The sequence below is a fragment of the Erpetoichthys calabaricus genome, chromosome 3, assembly GCF_900747795.2.
Source record: "Erpetoichthys calabaricus chromosome 3, fErpCal1.3, whole genome shotgun sequence".
In the NCBI taxonomy this organism is placed as follows: Eukaryota; Metazoa; Chordata; class Cladistia; order Polypteriformes; family Polypteridae; genus Erpetoichthys; species Erpetoichthys calabaricus.
The window spans coordinates 262,287,093-262,309,590 of NC_041396.2; the positions used below are offsets into that span (position 1 = coordinate 262,287,093).

At 41.0% G+C, this 22,498-nt stretch overlaps 1 protein-coding gene across 1 annotated transcript in view; it reads left to right on the forward strand.

The window, feature by feature from the left end:
* pcolcea (procollagen C-endopeptidase enhancer a) overlaps window positions 1-22,264 on the forward strand; it is a 115,233-nt gene extending 92,969 nt beyond the window's left edge. The window contains exons 8-9 of the mRNA XM_028799033.2: window positions 19,248-19,418; window positions 21,269-22,264. Coding sequence (XP_028654866.2) covers window positions 19,248-19,418; window positions 21,269-21,399 — 302 coding nt within the window. The 3' untranslated portion in view covers window positions 21,400-22,264. The remainder of the gene's footprint in view (window positions 1-19,247; window positions 19,419-21,268) is intronic.
* Window positions 22,265-22,498: the final 234 nt, after the last annotated feature.

The following is a 22,498-nucleotide window of genomic DNA, read 5'->3' on the forward strand; positions in this document are numbered from 1 at the left end:
ACTTGTCTAACTAGGGAACAAACTTGCTGAAATGAGTCAAAAAATAGTCAAAAAAGACCAAGCATCTGCCACGATTTAGACATTGCTAAAATATATATTAGGTTTTGAAAACTGAAATTTTTAATGCATTTTTAAGTTTTTTGGTATCCTTATTTGGTCCATATCAAGTTATTAGAGTTAATTACTCACCAACATCCTAGGCTCAGAATGATTTATTCACCATGATGTTGGTAAAGCATGGAGCATTTCTGTTGCTGAGTTAATAAACATTTTCATGATGATGGAATGTATCTCCCTAGGCAGCAACATGGATGAATTCAATCAGCATTTCGATGTCTGGATTACACATTTCAGTGTAATGCTCACTTTTTCACTGTTTCTCATTCACATAGATGTCCAGTCCCCCTCCATCTAATTATATCAGTGGAAATTCCTCCAGAATTAAAATGACATCTGAAATAAGAATTCTACACCAGTTCTCCACAGTACCCAAAATGTCAAAGTATCTGAACTCGCTGTGACTTTTCATGAGATATATCAGTTCATCCAACTTATTTTAAAGCGGTTGAGCATTCCTCATTATATCGAGGCAGGCCAGATCTGAAAACTTTCCACCTTACTTTTATTCTTACAACCATTCACTTCGCCCATTCCACCTTTGGATGAGGTGTAAGGGAGTTCCTTAGGTGGTAATGATTGCAGTGCCACTAGGCGAGTACAGGACTATTTAATATACCCCACTTTACATTCCTCGGAGTCTCTTACATTCTCAAATGTTAAAGATGAAAAGTAGCCTTCAGGTCCTATGAACTCACCCTGCAGCATCTCTCAAGTCAGTACCTTATCCGAAAGGAAGTTAAGACGAGCCGACACTTGGGTTTGCAATGACAGAAACAAATCTTCAATTTGACATCCATTTAGAAATTTATAGTGACAAGCCAGATGCCAGATCACATCTAAGCTTAACATTAATATTTAAGAATTGTTTAAAAAAAGTTTACCAAAAGTTAGGAGAGAGCTCCAGTAAAAGGTTGCCCCCAGTGCAGCACCCAGAGTATAATTTACATTTGAACAGTAAGAAGTCCTTTGGTTAGCTCTAGGAGGCATGAATGTATCATTTTCTTTACATCTTACTATGACAGGCTGGTTTTATAATAGTTTGGAAAGTCTTATAATGGGGCTATAGGTGCCAATTTTACTGCTACCGAGGAAATGATGGCTGATAAAATCTGAGGTAATGTGGACTCCATTACTTGCATTTGGAGATGCAGGGAGTATGTTACTTTATTGCTGTTGCTAGCAAGAGTGCTCAACTTGTCTGGGGTGGGGTGCTACTGCATTCCTTGGAGGTTTAACTACATCAAAGCAGCCAGTAAAACAAAACAACAACAACAAAGCAAACTTAACAAAGAAATAATAACAATGCCCATTGTAACTCGGCCATCTAAAGCTATCATCCTCTACAGTCCAGTGTGTAATGTCTGGTAAAGGGCTGTGCGATTATCCCCAACATGTTTCATATTGAAGTTACATCATGTGACAATTTGAATCTATCAAGCCACATAAGAGAGCCATTTAATACAAGATCAGATGTGTTTTATGCTTGATAAACTGTGTATGAGGATATTTAATTAGGTATGTTTATGAAGTCTCCTCTTTTTTCCGTGCTGTTTGACCCTCTATCATATGACAGGCTGTAAGCTAGTGATAATAAAAAGCATTACACAAGTCAAATGCTATTTTGGTTCACACTTTGACCTTTGGAATTGTCTAACAGCACTAACCACGCTCACATCATGCAAGGAAAATAAAAACAGAAAACTATGCTGCTAATCCCCACCATCTCTTTTTCCAGATGGGCCCTTGTGAACTGTACACTAAACAGGGGATGGTACTGCTCTGAGTAATGAACTGTACTAATCGCTAACACGTATCACACACGTCACTTGATTTGGACCTCACTTGCAGGGTGGTGGACTCAGGAGCCCCCATGGCACTTGTCTTTAGCCCCCACTATTGTGTTGTGTATCTTCATCCTTTCAAAACTTTTAATTTTCTCCTGATTGCTTTCATCAGTCCATTGATTTCAATGCTCCTTGTCAGCAGTATGTTTCATGTTTAACTAGGTGTCATATTTGGAGCGTAAAGATAAATAATCATATTTTGTCATTTCCTTAATATTCTCATCAGTTATCTCTTGTGTCCTGAGTGTTCATGTGTTGTTAAACAATTTAGGAATTTCTCACTTTAGACTTAAACTAGTGGCTTAAACATGTGCAGATCACACATCATTTAATAACTTTATTCCCTTTTTGTTTCTGTGCTTAGCTTCTTCCGTTGCTTTGTCACTTAAGTCAGTCAGTCAGTCGGTTATTTGAGCTTTATTTTTTAAAAGACCTGTTTCAGTCTCCTGGATCAGAAATAGCCAACTTCCTGGCTGTCGAAGCTTGTTAACCATTAAGCAGTAATCTTTTCACAGCTCAGCTCTTACTTACCTCAATTAACCGTTAGCCTTTGACTCCTGGTACTCTGGTGTTAACTACACGTATGAGCAGACCTGTGTCTCAAAATGCAAAGGACAATTCAGGACTATGCAAGAAATCAGGTCACTGATCATATTCAGAACAGCAAGACCATTCCTCCTAATATCATGTCACAGAGAGAGGTAGGAATGCTTCACTCAGAATCATTTCACTGAACGAGAAAATCAAAAGCAGTGGCACACACAATTAATGAGTGGCTGAAAATCAGTGAGTGTGGAGATTTCGAGAATTGTCCCTTATGACCAGCACACTAGAAGAACAAAAAACAACTTTCAGAGTCAACCAAGCTAAAGAAAAGTGCTCAACTGTTTGGTCTTTTGACTTCATGCAGCCATCTTTCAACAGGCATGAGTAACGCAACTCTAGCTAAAACCGATATTAGGCATGTGACTGATAATGTTCAAGCATCAGTCACAAAGTTGAAGTTACTCAGGGGTTGGACATTCCAACAAGACAATGACCCAAAACACAGTTCGAAATTAACAAAGGCATTCATGCAGAGGGAGAAGTACAATGTTCTGGAATGGCCGTCACAGTCCCCTGACTTGAATATCATTGAAAATCTATGGGATGATTTGAAGCAGGCTGTCCATGCTCGGCAGCCATTAAATTTAACTGAACTGGAGAGATTTTGTATGGAAGAATGGTCAAAAATACCTCCATCCAGAATCCACTCATCAAAGGCTATAGGAGGCATCTAGAGGCTGTTAGATTTGCAAAAGGAGGCTCAACTAAGTATTGATGTAATATCTCTGTTGGTGTGCCCAAATTTATTATGCACCTGTCTAATTTTGTTATGATGCATATTGCATATTTTCTGTTAATCCAACAAACTTAATGTCACTGCTGAAATACAACTGTTTCCATAAGGCATGTCATATATTAAACGGAAGTTGCTACTTTGAAAGCTCAGCCAATGTTAAACTAAAATCCAAAGAATTAAGAGTGAGTCCCAAACTTTTTCATATGACTGTATATAAATATATTGTAACAGTCTGGTAAAGAAACAGAGACAGTGTGTTCTAAAAGGCATGCAAATGGGTTTGCTTAGAGTGCTGCGGAGAGGGGCGGACAGAGAAGCCACATCTGCCATTCTTAAATAAAGCAATCATTGGGATGCTGGGGGTGGGAAAAATTGTTAAGGAAGTTCCGTTATTTTTTCTCTTTAAAAAAATAAAGAGAACTGAAGGTTCGAGTTGGTGAGGTGTTTGACACGTGGTTGTTTTTGTTTGGTTTTATTTCTGGGCACCATTGATTTTGATTTTTGGAGTTGCATTGTTCAGTTAAGGTAAAAGAGCAATAAAACCTTTGTTTTTGGACTGCTACAACCACTTGCCTGTGTGGTTTATTTCTTCCACCTGGAAAGAGACGCTACAATATACTATATATATATTATATATAAATATATTACAGGGGGTCCTCGGGTTACGACACAGTTCTGTTCCTACAACAGTGATGTAACCCGAATTTTGGTGTAAGTCGAAACTCACCCTAGCCTAAGTCACTTACCTATTCCTAACACATTTGCAAAATCATAATCAAGAACATAAAAACACAACTAAGCCACAGAAAAAGGAAAAGGACATAAATATACTGTACTGTACACTGTACTGTAGTAACAGAAGAAATGAGCGTAAAAAAAATCCTTACCTTTATTCCGTCTCAAATCTCAATTTTTTAAAAGTTTTTATGGGAGTGAGAGTTGTAAACTCGAAATGTCGTATGTCGAGACATTGTAACCCAAGGACCCCCTGTATACGCTGGTTAAGTTTGCAGATGAGTCCAATCTAGGTGGATTGACAGATAGTCTGGAATCTATTGAATCATTATGGAGGGACAGAGAGACAGACAGACAGACAGACAGACAGACAGACAGACAGACAGACAGACAGACAGATAGATAGATAGATAGATAGATAGATAGATAGATAGATAGATAGATAGATAGATAGATAGATAGATAGAACTTTATTTTTTCAAAGGAAAATTAGAATTAGTGTCAGATGAAATGTGTAAGTAAATGTAAAGTATTATATGTAGTAAATAAAAATGTTGGTGCTCTCTTTTAGCCACAGCAGACTATTACCGGTAATTTTTATTTTTCCACATATCAATATTTTCCAGGTTTTCACTGTTTTCTTCTTAAATATTTTTTGAAATAGATATTGTATGATGACACAGAAATGCAAATAGGAGTCAAATTAGCTGCTCAGCTCTTGGCTTGCTTTGCATTTCATTATAGCTTTGTGTTGGAAACAAGGCATCTGAATTGCAATAACCAAAACACTTTATAATTAATACAGATGGAATCTTCACCCTGCGGTGGGCTGGCACCCTGCCCAGGGTTTGTTTCCTGCCTTGTGCCCTGTGTTGGCTGGGATTGTCTCCAGCAGACCCCCGTGACCCTGTAGTTAGAATATAGCGGGGTGGATAATGGATGGATGGATGGAATCTTTACCATTAGCAATGGGAATTGGTGGATAATTAAGAAAGTGGCTGGAACAAAACAAAGCAACCATTGCTGCCCTCCAGATTCTGAGTTTGACACCCATAGAATAGATATTTACACATGAGTCTGGTCTTTAGTTGCCTCCCAGGGCCATATATATATATATATATATATATATATATATATATATATATATATATATATATATATATATATATATATATATATATATATATATATATATATATATATATATTTGCAGTTGAAGATCCACGAAGGGAGAAAAAACGAATCACGTATCATAAAATAGTTTTATTCCTGAGCTTTCAACCCCTATCAGAGGATAATGCAGTTCCCAGGCTACCTTGAGGGTATCTATGCAGGTCCCGAAACCCAGGGAGACTGCCACCTATTGTATGCTGGAAGTAAATATTCCATGCAAGTGGTCTCCCCCTGTCCTTCCATTATACTGGCCTCCTGGCTGGGTAAAGAGCCATGAAATACTTCAGCTGAAACACCAGCCCCTGCCTGGAGTCCATGACACAAGTTAAACCCATTCTGTAAGACTGAGGAGATGAACCTTTTCAGTTTAATCAAACTGAGATTAAGAGGTGATATGATTGAAGTTTTTAAAACCTGTAACACAATCCAAAAGTAAAGTCAGAGAACAACAACAGAAAATCAGATAAACCAGTAAATCCATAAGAACACCAATACTTCCAACACTCCAAATACAACACAGTAATACGCTTCTGGATCGCTCCATCCCTTGATGGTGACAGGGAGGATCCAGTAACAGTGATGTCAAGGTGGCCCCACCTCCTGTGGCTCCACCCACAAAACACATGTAACATCAGAACAGTTAAGGAGACACTAAATAATTACAAATACAAATGAAGATACATAATAATATGAAAAATCAGTCAGTCATTTTCTAACCCGCTTAGTCCTGAACAGGGTCACGGGGGTTTGCTGGAGCCTGTCCTAGCTATCACAGAGCACAAGGCAGGAACAAACCTTGGACAGGGCCCAGTCCATCACAAGGCAAACACACATCAACACCAATTCGCCTAGCCTGCAAGCCTTTGGACTGTGGAAGGAAACTGGAGCACCAGGTAGAAACACACGCAGTCATAGGCAGAACATTCTAACTCCTTGCAGGGAGGACTCGAGACTTGAACCCTGATCTCCTTACTGCGAGGCAACAGTGCTCACACTGTGCCACCATGCCACCCATTATAAAAAATACAAATTTTAAATTGACAATAAAACTTACAGACCTGTACATAATAATATGAAAAGCAATCCTTGTAAGCAAAATGCTAGACAAACATACAGAAATGGTCATATTTATTTCCTATACAAACCACATAACATCTTAGAAAGGTTTTTACACGTGATCTTGGATGCTGAGTCACAGGGATTAAACATTGTTGTATATTGTATATTAAATCACAGAGAGCAATATTCCAGATCCCAGCCAACAGTTTCCACATCTAGGCAATGGGATTACAAACTGGTGATGCAGTATTTACAAAAGCATTACATTAATAAAATAAAACATTGTTTCAGACCAAATTCCCAGAAGAACAAGAAATGAAATCTAGATTTCCTGTGATTAAGAAACACCTCAGACAAAAATTTGTAACAGCTGCAAATTGTTTCTAGAGTCTAACAGATCATAATAGGGGGCAGGATCAGTGGATATGGGAAATGCGGGCAAGAAACGTCTAGCACAAAGGCGGGCAGGGTCCACCAAAGCCATGGACAACAGGGAGAGGGTGAGGGGCTCAGTGCATATGGGTTTGCCAGAGGATGATCTTACATGTTTATTTTTTTTAATAATGTTTGAGAAGTAACTACTCTGTAAGAACTGGTCTAAGAGAAGGGTCATGGGGGACAATCAGCAAAAAATGACAATTTCCTCAGACCATTAGGGAACAGCATGAGGTTCATAAATAGAGTGTATCAGCCCTTAACCTTGCATTATGGTAGCCTTGGAAAATGCCTGATAGATGAAGCTTGCATTGGGGATTAGGGTATGGAGATCTCTAGGGCAGCAGGAAGAGCTCTGGGAAGCAGGTACAGCAATAGTATTTAAAGGATACTCCTTGCCGGTGGAATTGAGTTGGCTCAGGGACACAAATGCTGGGTGGAGAAAATGCCAAGAGAAAGTTTGTTTGTTGTGACTTGTGGTCATAAACATGGTGACAGGGGTGTGTGACCTCCAAAATGCTCCACAAAGCAGGCCAGGACTTTCAAAGGCCGGTCTAGAAATGGACTCGCCTGAGGCAGTAAGCCCCCCCCCGCAACACCATAGACAGACTGTAACCTACACAGGCCCCAAAATGAGGGAGCTGGTTTTACAAGTTCAAAATGTGCAAATATACCTCATAAGAAAGAGGAACCATGAAACTCCAGGATGTTGTAATTCTAATACCACAAAAGGGTGAATCATATACTCAAGGTTACCAGTGGAAATTAAGGGGAAGTGCATTTCGGAATGAAGCCAGGAAGCACTTCGTTGCTTAGAGTTATGAGATTCTGCAATATGCTACTGAGACATAAGTGAAGCAGAAACCTTGACTGCCTTTAAGAAGTATTTGGATGAGATATTGGGACAGCTTAGCTATTAACTAAACAAACAAACCTGAAGAACTGAATGTTACTTCTCATTTGTCAAATTTCTTATGTTTACATGTTTTAAATTGCAGAATGGGTGAGGTCTTCAAAAATACCCAGAAAACAGGCTAGGATCCTAAGTGGGTTGCCCAAAAACAGGGTTCATCTCAGGGGAGCCTAACCCTAGGAAGCTAGAAGACTTTGACATACTGGATGCCAGACAAAGAAAACTGGCAAAATAATTACAAATATCCCAAAATACAGTATATCAAGAATATCAAAAAATATCGTATCCAGGAAGAAAAAAACATAATAAACTTTGGGTGTAAGGTAATCCTAAAGAAAGATTCTTTATAAAAGACAAAAATAGCAAGAATAACAAAAATGCTCAAACACGGCAGAAATAACTTGCATTAAAGGCAATCCAAGGTAACCAAGTCCAATCCACAATACTGTGATGCGTGAGTCCCTGTCTTGCACCCCAAAACACAAGGCTGAGTCTCAGTACTTTAGCAAAACCAGCTTTTTCTACTTGAAACAGGGACAGCACAGTTATTTATTGTAGCGGGATTTACCACACTCCTATACACAGACACAGAAAACAGGCAGGTTCGAGAAGTAGCCAAGTTATAATGTTCCCTGCATTTATAATGTTCTTTGCATCACCCACCAGCTCATAGTCGCTTCCGCGGCGCTATGCTATGCAGTGCTATGCTATGCAGCCCTCAACATATGTGGCAATTGTGCTTTGGCGTGTCGTCCCGAGTCCCAAATAAGTTCAGAAACCTCACAATATGAAAACAGTAATTGAATAACAAGAGCAGAAATATCACAATAATTAGAAATCCAAATAAATACAGCAACACTTACAAAAACTCCAGCTGAGGGCCTTCATAAACTGTAAGACACTCGCTTTTCCAGCCAACCTTTATAGACTGGGGGGCGGTACCTTAGCTGTGAGGTAAGCATGGACCTGTCTCTTGGGGCTCCACCCACAAAACACAAGGACCATAATAGATCATAATTACACACATAGAAGCTAAACAATAAAAACATATAAATAAATTAACAGAAAATACATAATCAGAAAAATAAATGAATAGAACAATATTAACAGAAAGAATTATAACTAATGAGCAATATTGAAAAATATTTTAAAAAGAAACTTAAATGTATACTGATGAGGAACCCTGGCTAAACCATAACACTGGTTCATTAAGATAAGTCCCAAAGGATCTCTATAAATCAAGAAATTATTTAAATAAAAATGTGAAAATAGCAAAAGGCAAAACAAAGGCAAAAAACCTTTGTCTAAAAAAGAAATCTAAGGCAATCAAATCCGAGATAAGCAAAGTACAACGACAGAAAGAAAACTCAGAACTGGAAAAGTCAAAAGAAAGCAACCCAGAAAACAAACTGACATTGGGCCCGTGTAGATCGAGTGTTGGCAGCTAGCAATGGCCAATTAGGATTTGCACTTCAAGACAACACTGACCTCAAAACATTGGCCAAATGTGGCAAACAGACAGGAAGTCCGAAATTGGTGATGAATCAGACAAACGTCCATACCTTGCTAGTCCATCCATTCATTTCTTATACTCAGTTTTCCAGGATTGGGCTGTGTGGCAGTTGGAGTTGAAGCAACAGGCATAGGCATGAACAACACCTGGAATTGGCACCAGCCAATCCATCACAGGGTGAACACGATCAGACGCACACTCTAGGACTAATTTAACATCACCAGCCCATAGAGCCTGCATGTCTTTGGAGTATAGGAGGAAACCCATGTAGAAACAGGGAGAACATGCATACTCCACTCAGGGAAGACCCGGCACATATTACCACATTCTCCTTACTACAATAGTAGCAGTTCTACCACTGTGTCACCATGCCACTTTCCTTTAAACTTTTTATTAGTGTTTATTTGGTTTTTAATAAATTAAGTGATGTATAATTAAAACAAAATGCTAATGTGACTTTAAACTATTTATTCAAACACAATAGGCAAATAATAACATCTACAATCAATAAAAATGTAATACTCACCAACATTTGCAGTGTTACTTACACTGTGACAATACTTGAAACCACAGGGGTAGTGATTGCATCGTCCCAGTCTTATCAAACCATCACTCGGCTAACAAGGCATTTTACTGCCAGCAATTAACCCATTTTGGCATGTCAGGGGAACTTTGCTAAGGGACCCCTTGTAGCAACCCCCATTTTTAGTTGGGTTCTCCCAATCCCACACTGCTTGTAGTATAAACACATGTTGACACTGTAGGTATGTTTGCGTGGGATGCTCACAACTGAACAACTTCAAGTCTCCATTGCTGGGATCCTCTCTCCCATCTCAGCGTAAAGGCAGATGGAGGTCCAAGCAGCAGTGATGTCAGTGTGGCCCCGCCTCCTGGGGTTCCAACCACAAAATACAATGTTGGAAGCGCATCTAAAAATACAAGGCATAAATGGTAAACAATAAAAAATAAAAATATTAATTAAAAAATACATAAAAACATTAAACAAACTTCAAAAACACAACAATAAAAAGGAGAATAAGCACAAGCTAGGGAATAAATTCTGGCTGTAGCACAACATTGTTGTTTTTGGTTGCATTGTTTTCTGCCTTCCTTCGTCTCTACCTTGTATGTTGTTTTCTATTAAACACTCCATTGTGGTGTACTTGCCCTCCTTGCATCATTCTGGGTAGAGACAGTTAGTATGACAGTGCCCCCTAGTGTTACACTATAAAATAGGCTAAACACTGGTCTGAGAAGAACAACCAAGTGCATTCCTGGTTTATAAAATGGCATGTCTTGTGGTGTATGTGTGCTCTCTGCTTGCCCTGGCTTCAATCTCATTTCCCCACACATTCATCTCCTTGGTTATGTAGTCTACAAAATTTCCCACCCGAGTTTCTGATTCCATTTCTGCTATCGTAGACAGAGCAGGCAAACGTGTCATCACATCAGTATTTTCTGCCCATTCACCCCTTGAGGCTCTTTAAAGATTTTACATCACTGTGACCTTTAGTTAAGATTTGCGCAGCTGATTTTTAAAATTTTAAGTACTACTGCTTGCTACGTAAAGTTTTGTTATAGTTTTTGAAAATTTTACTGTTGTTTTCACAATACATTTGCCCACATTTTTCAAAAAGGCTTTTAATGTATTATTTGGACAATCTCTCTAGTTAAAATGGGTTTTCCCTACTTTTCAATTTGCATTTTTGTGACTCATTTATTCATTGGGGGCGGCACAGTGGCGCAGTGGGTAGTGGGTAGGAGACCTGGGTTCGCTTCCCGGGTCCTCGCTGCGTGGAGTTTGCATGTTCTCCTCATGTCTGCGTGGGTTTCCTCCAGATACTCCGGTTTCCTCCCACAGTCCAAAGACATGCAGGATAGGTGCATTGGCGATCCTAAATTGTCCTAGTGTGTGCTTGGTGTGTGTGTGTGCGTGTGTGTGTGTGTGTGTGTGTATGCCCTGCGGTGGGCTGGCACCCTGCCCGGGGTTTTTTTTCTGCCTTGTGCCCTGTGTTGGCTGGGATTGGCTCCAGCAGACCCCCGTGACCCTGTAGTTAGGATATAGCGGGTTGGGTAATGGATGGATTTATTCATTGGCAACATTGTACTTAATTTGTTATCAAAATGTTGCTGCCAAATATGAAAATTATCCTGAATTTTCAAATCTGTGGGAAATTAAATTGGGCCCAGAAGGGGATCTCTGTAATCTCTATCCTGCAAAACTCTTTGATCCCTGCCACTAGCTTTGGCTGAAGAGCCCAAGTCTTACAGTTAGTCCCCCAAATTTTATGTTCCTTAAACTGTGATGCTTCTTTCCTTGTTTTCTGTCCCATTAATGTAACTACCATGGAGTGTGTGGTCATATCGAGCCATCAGACCTTTGAAGCAGGTAATGAAGGTGGCTGAGAGAGCTCTAGAGAACACAATCAGGAATCCGATGAAAGTTAGCCAAATGTAGTTTGGTTTCATAACTGGAAAGGGAACAACAGATGTGATCAAGAACAGCATCAGGTGAAGGGAAAGAAGAAGCTGCTTTATGTGTTTCTAAATCTGGAGAAGGCATTTGACAGGGTGTCAAATGTGATGGAGAAGTGTGAATTGAGAAAGTCTGCTGTGGATGAATGGCTAATATCTGTGGTGATGCTGATGGATGATGAAACACAAATGGTGGTCAAAGATTCAAGATCCCATGGTGATCCCTTGAGACCCATGTTGGTTCTAGCACAATGTGGCTACTGCTGCCACTGTGTTGCTTGACAGTGCTCTAGAGAACTTACAGTGGATTCAGAACCCTTCACTTTTCTCACATTTTGTTATTTGTGCTAAAATCATTTAAATTCATCTTTTCCCTCATCAAGCAATACTCAGGTCAGGTCAGGCTGGGGAGCATACACTGGTACAGCACGTTGCTGCACCCACCACATGATGAAACACTGTGGGATTCTGGTTGACAACTCCCCAGGTAGATACGTGATCCAGTCCCACCTGCTGCAGCCAGGTGTTAATTGGCCGTTCCCTTGGCCTGGTCCACATCCTGAACAATGAGGATCCTACGAGCCAGATAACCCTCAGGGAATCACTCCATATGTCTGTAATGCCGTAACTGACACTCCCTCGCAATGCAGGTAATGTGCCTCATTCGGGACTCTGTGAGCAACACAAAGTCAAACCAGCGGTACCCAACGATTCTGCCAAGAGACACAGTATCAACGGAGTCCAGTCTTCATCTCAGGTCACTGGATACCATCCATGTCTCGCAACCATATAGCAAGACAAGAAGCACCATGACTGTAAAGACTTCGACCTTCATCCTTTTGCAGAGATATTGGAACCACCATACACTCCATTCCAGCGACCACATGACCCCCAGTGTTCTCCCAATCCATCTACTGACTTAATGGGAAAAGTTACTAGAAACATGAATGTCACTGCTGAGGTAAGTAAACCTCTCAACAAGGTCGATACTCTCTCTGCAAACAGACACACTGCTGATGGCTGTCCCCAAGAAGTCAGTAATGGTTCTATTCAATAAGGGCGCGCACAAAAAGGCGACCTTCAAAAGGGCGACCTCAATTGGGCGCGGAGAATAAAAGCGCACATAAATAAAAGTGATCTTCAAAAGGGCGACCTCAATTGAACACCAAATAAAGGCGCGCGTAAATAAAGGCGAGCTTCAAAAGGATGACCTCAATTGAGCGCCGAATAAATGCGCGCGCAAATAAAGGAGCGCTTCAAAAGGATGACCTTTGGAGCGAATTAAATTAATTGTCCTTGATTATGCTAATAGACCGCATCTCGAATATCTACGTGGCAATAATAGACCGCATCTCGAATATCTACGTGGCATTGCACATAATCTACAGCTTCAAGTGTAACTTGCTTTCACCTTTTTATACATTCAGTCATTGCCTTAATCGAATTTTCTGTAATTTTGAAAACAACGAAATATAGAGAGCTTTAGAAATAGTTCGTTAGAAGTAGTTCGTTAGAAGTTCATGCATTAATTAATTGGATGTTTTAATATTTTTGCTTTCACCTTTTTATACGTTCAATCATTGCCTTTATCTAATAAATTTTCTGTAATTTTGTTGCGTTTGCCTTTATTCGCTGCGCCCAATTGACGTCACCCTTTTGAAGCACTCCTTTATTTATGCGCGCAGTTATTCGGCGCTCAGTTGAGGTCATCCTTTTGAAGCGCTCCTTTATTTGCACGCGCATTTATTCGGCGCTCAATTGAGGTCGTCCTTTTGAAGTTCGCCTTTATTTGCGTGCGCCTTTATTCGCCGCTCAATTGAGGTCGCCCTTTTGAAGATCGCTTTTATTTATGTGCGCTTTATTCGCCGCGCCCAATTGAGGTCGCCCTTTTGAAGGTCGCCTTTATGTGTGCGCCCTTATTTACGGATACCGTCATTAATGGCTTGGATCTTTGTTTTAAGCAACACTCAATACCTGAGAATGACAAAATGAAAATAGGATTTTTGATTTTTTTTTTTAAAATAGAAAATAAAAAATGGAAATATCCACAAGTATTCAGTCCCTTTTCTCTTGACTTTGCTGAAGCACCTTTGACAGCGATAACTGCCTGAAGTCTTCTTGCGTATGATGCAACAAGCTTTGCACACCTGGATTTGGAGATTTTTCTGCCATTGTTCTCTGCAGAGTCTCTCAAGCTCTGTCAGGTTGGATAGAGAATGTTGGAGACCACAGGTATTGTCAGGACTCTCCAGAGATGTTCACTGGGTTCTAAGTTGTCCTGTTTTTGCTTTGTGCTTAGGGTCATTGCCCTGCTGGAACTCTGAGCAGGTTTTCATTACTTTCTTTACTTTTCTCTGTTCAGCTTTCCCTCAACTCTGTCTACTCTGTCAGTCTCTGACACTGAAAAACAACCCTACAGCATGATGCGGCCACCACCATGCTTCGCTGTTAGAATGGTATTGCACAGGTGATGAATGGTGCCTGGTTTGCAGACAGGATACTAATCTTTGTTGCAGGGCACCATAAAATCTCATTTTACTTGGTCTGAGGGTCCTCTGCGTGCCTTTTTGGGGAACTCCAAGGAGACTTCTATGTGCCTTAATGAGAAGAGGATTCCACTCTGACCACTCTGTCACAAAGATTAGAGTGGAGTGTTGCAGTGATGTTTGTCTTTCTGGAAGTTTCTCCTGTCTCCACAAAGGATCTCTGGAGCTCAGCCAGAGTGACCATCAGGTTCTTGGTCAGCTCTCTTACTATGACCCTATTCTCACACTCAGTTTGACCACATGGCCAGCTCTAGGAAGAGATGTGGTTGCTCCAAACATTTTTCATTTATGAATTATGAAGGTCACTGTACTCTTGGGAACCTTCAATGTTATGGGAATTTTTGTAGCCTTTCGCAGATCTGTGCCTCGTGTCACAAGAATGAGTCAAAGACATCATGAAGGTTTGGTGCAACCACCCATATATTGTTCCAAGGCTGCAAAATAGGCTTTTGAGATGTTCTCAGATCCGAGTCCAAAACAGAACTGAGGGTATGGTATCAAAGATGACATCTTTATTAGCCAGTACAGGAAATTACTTCATCGGCGCCGGAACCACAAGTGATGTCATCGGAGGCACCAGAAGTGGAAGTGACATCATCAGAGGTGCCGGTAGCAGTCAGAATTTCCCGAGAAAGGTCTGCAAGTAACTGAGAGAGACAGTCAATGCACTACTCAGGCCCTTTAGCTGCCTCCTACACGCACATGTGTGACACTCGACACAGTTCTATATCTAAGCTCTGCTGGTAATTCCTTTAACCTCATGGCTTGGTCTTTGCTCTAATACGCACTGTCAACTGTGGGATTGCCTTATATTGACAAGAGTGCGTCTTTCCTAACCATGTCCAATCAGCTGCCTTGACCACAGGTGGGCTCCAAATAACATCTCAATAATGATCAATAACATGGGATGCACCTCAACCAAAGTGTTATAGCAAAGGGCCTGAATACTTACGTGAGTGTGACATTTCAGATTTTTATTTTTTATAAATTTGCAAAATTCTGTTTTCATTTTGTCATTCTGGAGTATTAAGTGTTACATGATGTGGGGAAAGATGAAACTGAACAATTTCAGCAGAAATAGCAAAATAAACAAAAAGGGAAGAGGTCTGATTACTTTCTGAACCCACTGTACACCTGTTGTCTTGTTTCTGCTTTTTCATCCAACATGTGACTCAAACTCCTAGTTCATATTTTTGGTTTGCCATTCAGTTGTTCAGCATGACCTTGTTCCAGATGCAGTAGCAGGCCTACATTTTTGGGGCCCTGAAGGTTGAACTGTTACAGGGGCCCCTTCGCAACCAGCCACAAAGTCTGGGTATCCATTGTTATCTTCTTCATTGGGATTGTTCCATGACAGATTACCACAAAATTAAAACATCCAAAATGTTTAAACAATGTGGACCAAAGTCGCTTCTGAGGCCCCTCCTTTGGTAGGGGCCCTGAAGCTTAAGCTTCGTTAGTTTCATAGTACACCCAACCCTCAATGTCCAGATGCAGCTTCCATAGTTTTGTTGTGTATCTCTGACTTTTGGTCCTTCTCAGTAGTAAATGCTCACTGGATATTTTGGTGGGGTCTGTTTTGATTTTATGGATAATCTGTGATGTTCACTATTCAGCAAAGACCACTTTCTTTCAGTTATAACTTGTCCAGCAGTATAAAGGCAGATTGTTTTAAAGAGTCTGTGGCATTAAGCTCCCACGCAGGCCTCCTTATGCAATGGTGTCCCATACCAGTAACTCCTTTCTCCAGATCCATGTCACACAGCTAGGCTGGGTTAGGAGAATGCGCTGATAGCGTGTTGCCGCACCCATCACACAACGAACCACCTGGATTGGGACCCGAGTGCAGCGGGTGACACCTCAGCACCACATTGAAACAGTGAGAGGATTTTTACAGTGACCAGAGTGCCAACACTGTCACCAACCCCCAAGTCTCTCCTCTAAGTTGGTGGACCTGCTTGCACCGCATAGGAAGACTGAGAAAACTGAATTATGGTTCCCAGTTTCATCTGTCTTGGAAAGCTAGCTTAGAAGTGCAAGGCCTCAAGGTAAATGCAGGAAAGACCAAGGAGATAGCTGGGGTCGAAGGGGCAGAGGGAATGAAAGAGATGGGTATGTGGGTGTACAGCATGTGTAATATAGATGGTCTCAATGCAGACAACAGGTTGTCAAAAATGGGTAAACAAATGTAGTAATGTGAAGTATAGTCTGTTGGCAACACTGAATGTAGTAAGTGTGAATTAAAGGCATCGGTACTTGAGTTGTTTTGGAGAAAGATGGGACATCCTCCTGCTGCAGATAAAGGGTGGACACAGTAGGGATAGCAAGGGTTAGAGGTGTATGGAGGAAATTCCAAGTGTTGTCCTCCATTCTGACTTCTAAAGGAGCTTCTTTGGCATTTAAGGGAAAAGTTAATGACGGCTCAGTAAAGAGTAGTAAACGGTAAGGGATTAACACAAGGCTAATAAACATGGAACATGAAGCAAAGCTGGAAATAAAAGAAATGAGAATGAGCATGTAATAATGAAGACATCTTGTATGTGTTTTTATCGATTTCATTTTTTAAAAATATAATCCTGTTTTTGATGGTTTTCATTTTGTTTAATTTGGGATGAGTTTTATTTCACTACCATCTTAGTTTTATTGGTTTGCATGACTCTGTTGAGCCACATCACATGACCTCATTGTTGTGTTTGTGACGCCATCATCATTATAAATACGCACTGGTGTTATTCTGTAGTCTCCCTTGGTGGATAAACAGTGCCTCGTTTTGTGTGGCACAGTTAGCTTATTTTCCAAGTAGCCTCTAGATTTAGATATTTACTGCTCATTTTTGCCTAGAACTTCTGACTAACATCTTGCCCTGGTTATTCTTTGATCTTTCTGCTTTTGAGCCATTTTTGTTTCTGACTTCATTCCCATTTCCTGCTCATTTTGTTCCCACACAATAGTTACGTTGTCTCTTAACAAATCTGATGGATGTGTGGAGTGTCATGAAGTGAGAGGAGGATGAATGCTGAGTTAGGTGTGGAGGAGACAGGTGCTCTGCTAAGGAGAAGCAAACTAAGGTGGTTTGGTGACGTGGGAAGAAAAGCAGAGGATGACTTGGTTAAGAGGTGGACCAAAATGAAAGTACAGGGGATGAGGCCAAGAGAAACATGGGCAGGAGTGATGTAAATGATGATATGCGAAGAATGGCTCTCATCTTACAGGATACTCTGAACCATGAGTAGGTGAGGAAAAAGACTTGAGAGCCAAGTGGCTAACATGAGCAAACCTAGGAAATATTGGTTAATCCAGTGATGATAATACACTCTATTGCCAAAAGTATTGAGGCGCCTGCCTTTACACACACATGAACTTTAATGACATCCCATTCATAATACATAGGCTTTAATATGGAGTTGGCCCACCCTTTGCAGCTATAACAGCTTCAGCTCTTCTGGGAAGGTTTTCCAGAAGGTTTAGAAGTGTTTATGTGGGAATTTTTAACTGTTCTTCCAGGAGAGCATTTGTGAGGTGAGGCACTGATGTTGGATGAGAAGGCCTGGCCTCACTCACAGTCTCTACTCTAATTCATCCCAAAGGTGTTCTATTGGGGTTTAGGTCAGGGCTCTGTGCAGGCCAGTCAAGTTCCTCCACAACAAACTCGCTCATCCATTTCTTTATAGACCTCACTTTGTGCACCAGTGTGCAGTCATGTTGCCATCCCCAAACTGTTCTCACAAAGTTGGGAGCATGAAATTGTCCAAAATGGCTTTGTATGCTGAAGTATTAAGAGTTCCTTTCACTTGGAACTTCACTGAACCCCAAAAAACAACCTCACACCATAATCCTCCCTCCACCAAACTTTGCACTTGGCACAATGCAGTCAGGCAAGTACCGTTCTCCTGGCAACTGCCTGACCCAGACTCGTCCATCGGATTACCAGACAGAGAAATGTGATTTGTCACTCCGGAGGATGCGTCTCCACTGCTCTAGAGTCCAGTGGTGGTCTGCTTTACACCACTGCATCCGATGCATTGCATTGCACTTGGTGATGTAAAGCTTGGATGCAGAAACCCATTCAATGAAGCTCTCTCTCTCTCTACGCACTATTCTTGAGCTTTCGGAGGTCTGGAGCTATTGGCTCTGCAGAAAGTTGGCGACTTCTGCACACTGTGCTCCTCAGCATGTGCTGTCCCCGCTCTGTGATTTTACGTGGCCTACCACTTCGTGGATGAGTTGCTGTTGTTCCTAATTGCTTCCACTTTGTTATAATACCACTAACAGTTGACCCTGGAATATTTAAGAGCGTGGAAATTTCACGAATGGACTTATTGCACAGGTGGCATCCTATCACGGTACCACGCTTGAATTCACTAAGCTCCTGAGAGTGACCCATTCTTTCACAAGGCCGCCTGCATGCCTAGGTGCTTGACTTTATACACCTGTGGCCACGGAAGTGATTGGAACACCTGAATTCAATGATTTGGAGGGGGGTCCCAATACTTTTGGCAATATACTGTAGTATATCTTGTAATGAGAGTAGCCTTGTAAAGCAAATTCCTATTATTCTTGTTACTAACGGCACCATATAAAATAAAACTCTGCTGGTCATGAAATGTATATAAAGCAGGAAAACTACTTTTGGAATGTTACACGCTAGGGGGCGGCACGATATTTGGTATCTATCAAGCGCATGAAGTCATCTATTCATCCATCCATTTTATACACTTCTTGTGTCTGTGAGGATCTTGTACAACACAAATTCTCAATTTCTGTATAACATAAGAGCTGCAGATGGGAAACAGGAATGTCAATACTCTATTCTTGGTATCATTTTACCGAAGATGATTTTCTTTGCTATTGGACAATCTTTACTCACCTGGTGCCATAACAGCTTTGTGGGAGAAAACCCATCTCTCCTCATGCTTATTTAAAGATGTTTCTGTGCAGCATTACATTAGATGTAGGCCAATGGCCAAGCATTAGAGGATTCCTAGGGATGTGCTGCAGGATGTGCCATGGTGCTCTGGTCAAATAAACGTCCATGAAGTGTTGCTGTTTTCTGTGCCTTCTGACCCACACTTTCTTACTTTTTTGTGTGCAGTAATCTCAGGGAAGCTGACCTCAGTTGCCTCCGGCCCCCGAGATGCCCTCTATGCTACAGTGCAGCTCCTCCACGCCTACAAAGCAAGCAACCTGCGCATCCAGCAGGCAGGCAAAACAATGAGTGCCAAAATAATAGTCACCTGCAAGAAGTGCCCACTTTTCAAGAGAGGTAAGCCGGTGTATGCTTTTGTTCATCACTGATGCACTTGGTGTGCCCCTCTGTGTCACCACTACACCCTGTGTGTCACAAGACACCTGTGAATACTTCACCTTTAACTTATGCGCCGCTGTAGTCTTTTTGTCTCTGTTTGTTGCTATTTCCTCTTTTTGTGTGTGTGTGTGTGTGTCCTAATTGACAATCATGTGAAAAAGTAAGTACACCTCATGAAGTGTTTCTTCTTTTTTAACATATGTGGATGTATGAAGATGTGCTCTTCAGTTAAACAGTATCTATAAAGGTGATGTAATATAAAAAAAGCAATGAGAAGTTGACTTTGCAATAAATTATTCAATGATTTCTATTTAACAATTTATACAACATAACATTTTATTTGCCTTTTTATTTGCTCCTGTGTATTGCTTAGGGGATGAAAATGTTTTGTCAACATAAACCCCTAAATCCTTCTCAGAGGTCACTTCTTGTAGGACAGTGCCGGCCACCATTTTGTATTCATAATTGATGTTCGATTAATTTCAAGGCAGAGTGGTGGCTCTGAGGATAGGGATCTGCGCTGGCAATCGGAAGGTTGCTGGTTTGAATCCTGTAAATGCCAGAAGTGATTCCACTCCTTTGGGCCCTTGACCTGCAATTGCTCTGTCCCAGATATGACGTTAACAATAACAACAACATTTTTTTCTATAGCACATTTTCATACAGATGATGTAGCTCAAAGTGCTTTACAGGATGAAGAAAGAGAAAAAAAGACAAAATATATTAGAAAATAAAATTAGGCAACACTAATTAACATAGAATAAAAGTAAGGTCCGATGGCCAGGGAGGACAGAAAAAACAAAAAAAAAACTCCTGACGGCTGAAGAAAAAAAATAAAATCTGCAGGAGTTCTGAGGCCACGAGACCACCCAGCCCCCTCTAGGCATTCTACCTAACATAAATGACCTCAATCAGTCCTCATTGTATTCCAGGTTCACATGGAAGAACTTGATGATGACGGTCATGTGGACTTCTGGCCTTTAATCCATCAATGTAGGAACATCATGGTGCCCTGATCAGGAGGGGGTGGCGCAGATCGCCACCACAGAAAACCGGAAAAAGAACAGAGAAGAAACTAGGGTTTAGTACGGATTATGGAGCCAGCAGGAATGATATTGATAATTAATTGAATATACAGAGCATCAGAATTAAAATAAAATGAAGCTATGAGAAAGCCATGTTAAAGTAACGCAGTGCAGGTCAAATTTAGGGGTTGGTGACAGGATTGGCACTCCAGCCACTGTTAAAAACCTCCCACCGTTCCATTCCACCTGAACTAGTGTGGTGCTGAGGTGTCACTTGTCGCATGACTGCACTCAGGTCCTAATTTGGGATCTTGAGGTGGTTTGTTGTGTGGTGGGTGCGTCAATGCACTCTATCAGTGCATGCTCCCAACCTCTCTCTCGCTCTCTATTAATTTTGCAAGTTTACCAACTATACTGGAATCAGTGTCATTAATACAAATTAGAAAACTGTAACAGTCCCAGAACAGACCCCTAAGGGTCTCACTATAATGGTGAATCTTGAGTCTCTACCCGTCCATTGAGAAAATAACATTAAGCAACAAAACTGTCAATGTGGGTCCTATATATATCTGGACCAGGCTTCCATTTGAAACCATTGCACCCCAATAGTGTAGGCCGAGCTCAGACTCAAGCTGTCTCTTGATTTCACTCAAAGTTTAAAGAGTAAAACTGGGCAGTTGCTCCGGGGTGTTTTACTTTTTTGAGCTATGAACAGCAAACTTTAAATATGTGCAGGCTGCTATGGATACTGATGGGAATGCTACTCTTGTGTCTTGTTTGCAGGCATCAACTATGTCCTGATGGGCAAGGTGGACCAGGAGGGACGTGGCATCATATCTCCTGAGAGTTTCATTGTACCTTACACTGCCAGTAATCATGGAGTTCTGTCCAAACTACATAGCCAACCCTGTTGATCTCATGTGGCCCCAGACAGTCTGAGCACAGGAAAAACAGTCCCTGCCCACCCCTTCCCACCCATTACCTTTATACTTTTCCATTCATAGTAATATATGCTGATCAGAAGTAAAGTTCAGCACTTTGTCAACCCTGGAGATGAAGAAGCCGCTCATTTGTAATATCATGAGGCCAGGAGTGTGTCATTCTTTTTTGAATTTATGAAATTGGCCAGTTGAGCATCATGTGCCTCCTGCAGCCAACACCCCGTCTCCAATACTTTCTGCTTGAGCTTGGCTACTCCAAGAGATCTGTCTCAGGTGATGTATAGTAGCATTAAATGAAGGAGACCCATTCATTCTTCTAAATTCAAAGACGTTTGAGTAGTGAATGTTTTTGAGCCCTCTCACCGCTCTGTCACAGTGGTCAGCCTAAGTGCCCTGATAATCTTATCCTGACTTGTTTTGATCTTTGCTCCGTGCCACTTCTTTGATGGACTGCACACACTATGCTTCCTCCATCAAAATGTGCATCTATCTTTGACCAGTGAGGATGGCCATCTCCTGTGCCCAAGTGCTGAGTGATTTGTACGTCTTTCTTCTTAATCTAAGAAGAACTCCATTCAGTGGTGCCACTCACCCTGCACTTTTCTGATCCCATTTGTTTTATTTCTTTCCTTGTTCACACTGGCCATGGGAGATCAGCAAGCACTTACATCTCATTACATGGGTCAACTGTGGCTGACAAAGGCTGACCAAGACCAAATACTCTCAGTTCCAGGAAGCCTACATCAGTTTATGATATGATGTTTTTATTAATCACATTTTATGTTTTCAATATTTCATGCTTGTATTGTTAATATATAAATATATTATCTGGTGTCGATTTCTTTTTGTCTCATGTTTCTTTTTGTTTTAAGTTAGTGGGTTTGTGAACTGGAACTAATTAGCATGTTATGAAAAAGTATGACCCACAGTTTTCCAGCCTCTCTTTCACAACACTCTTCTCACGCAATTCTGGATTGCGCATCTTCACAGTCACGGAGAAGTTGGAAATATGCCCCCAAATCTTTAATGTCATTTCATTTATCTGTACTGTAGAACAGGGTTAGGCAACGTC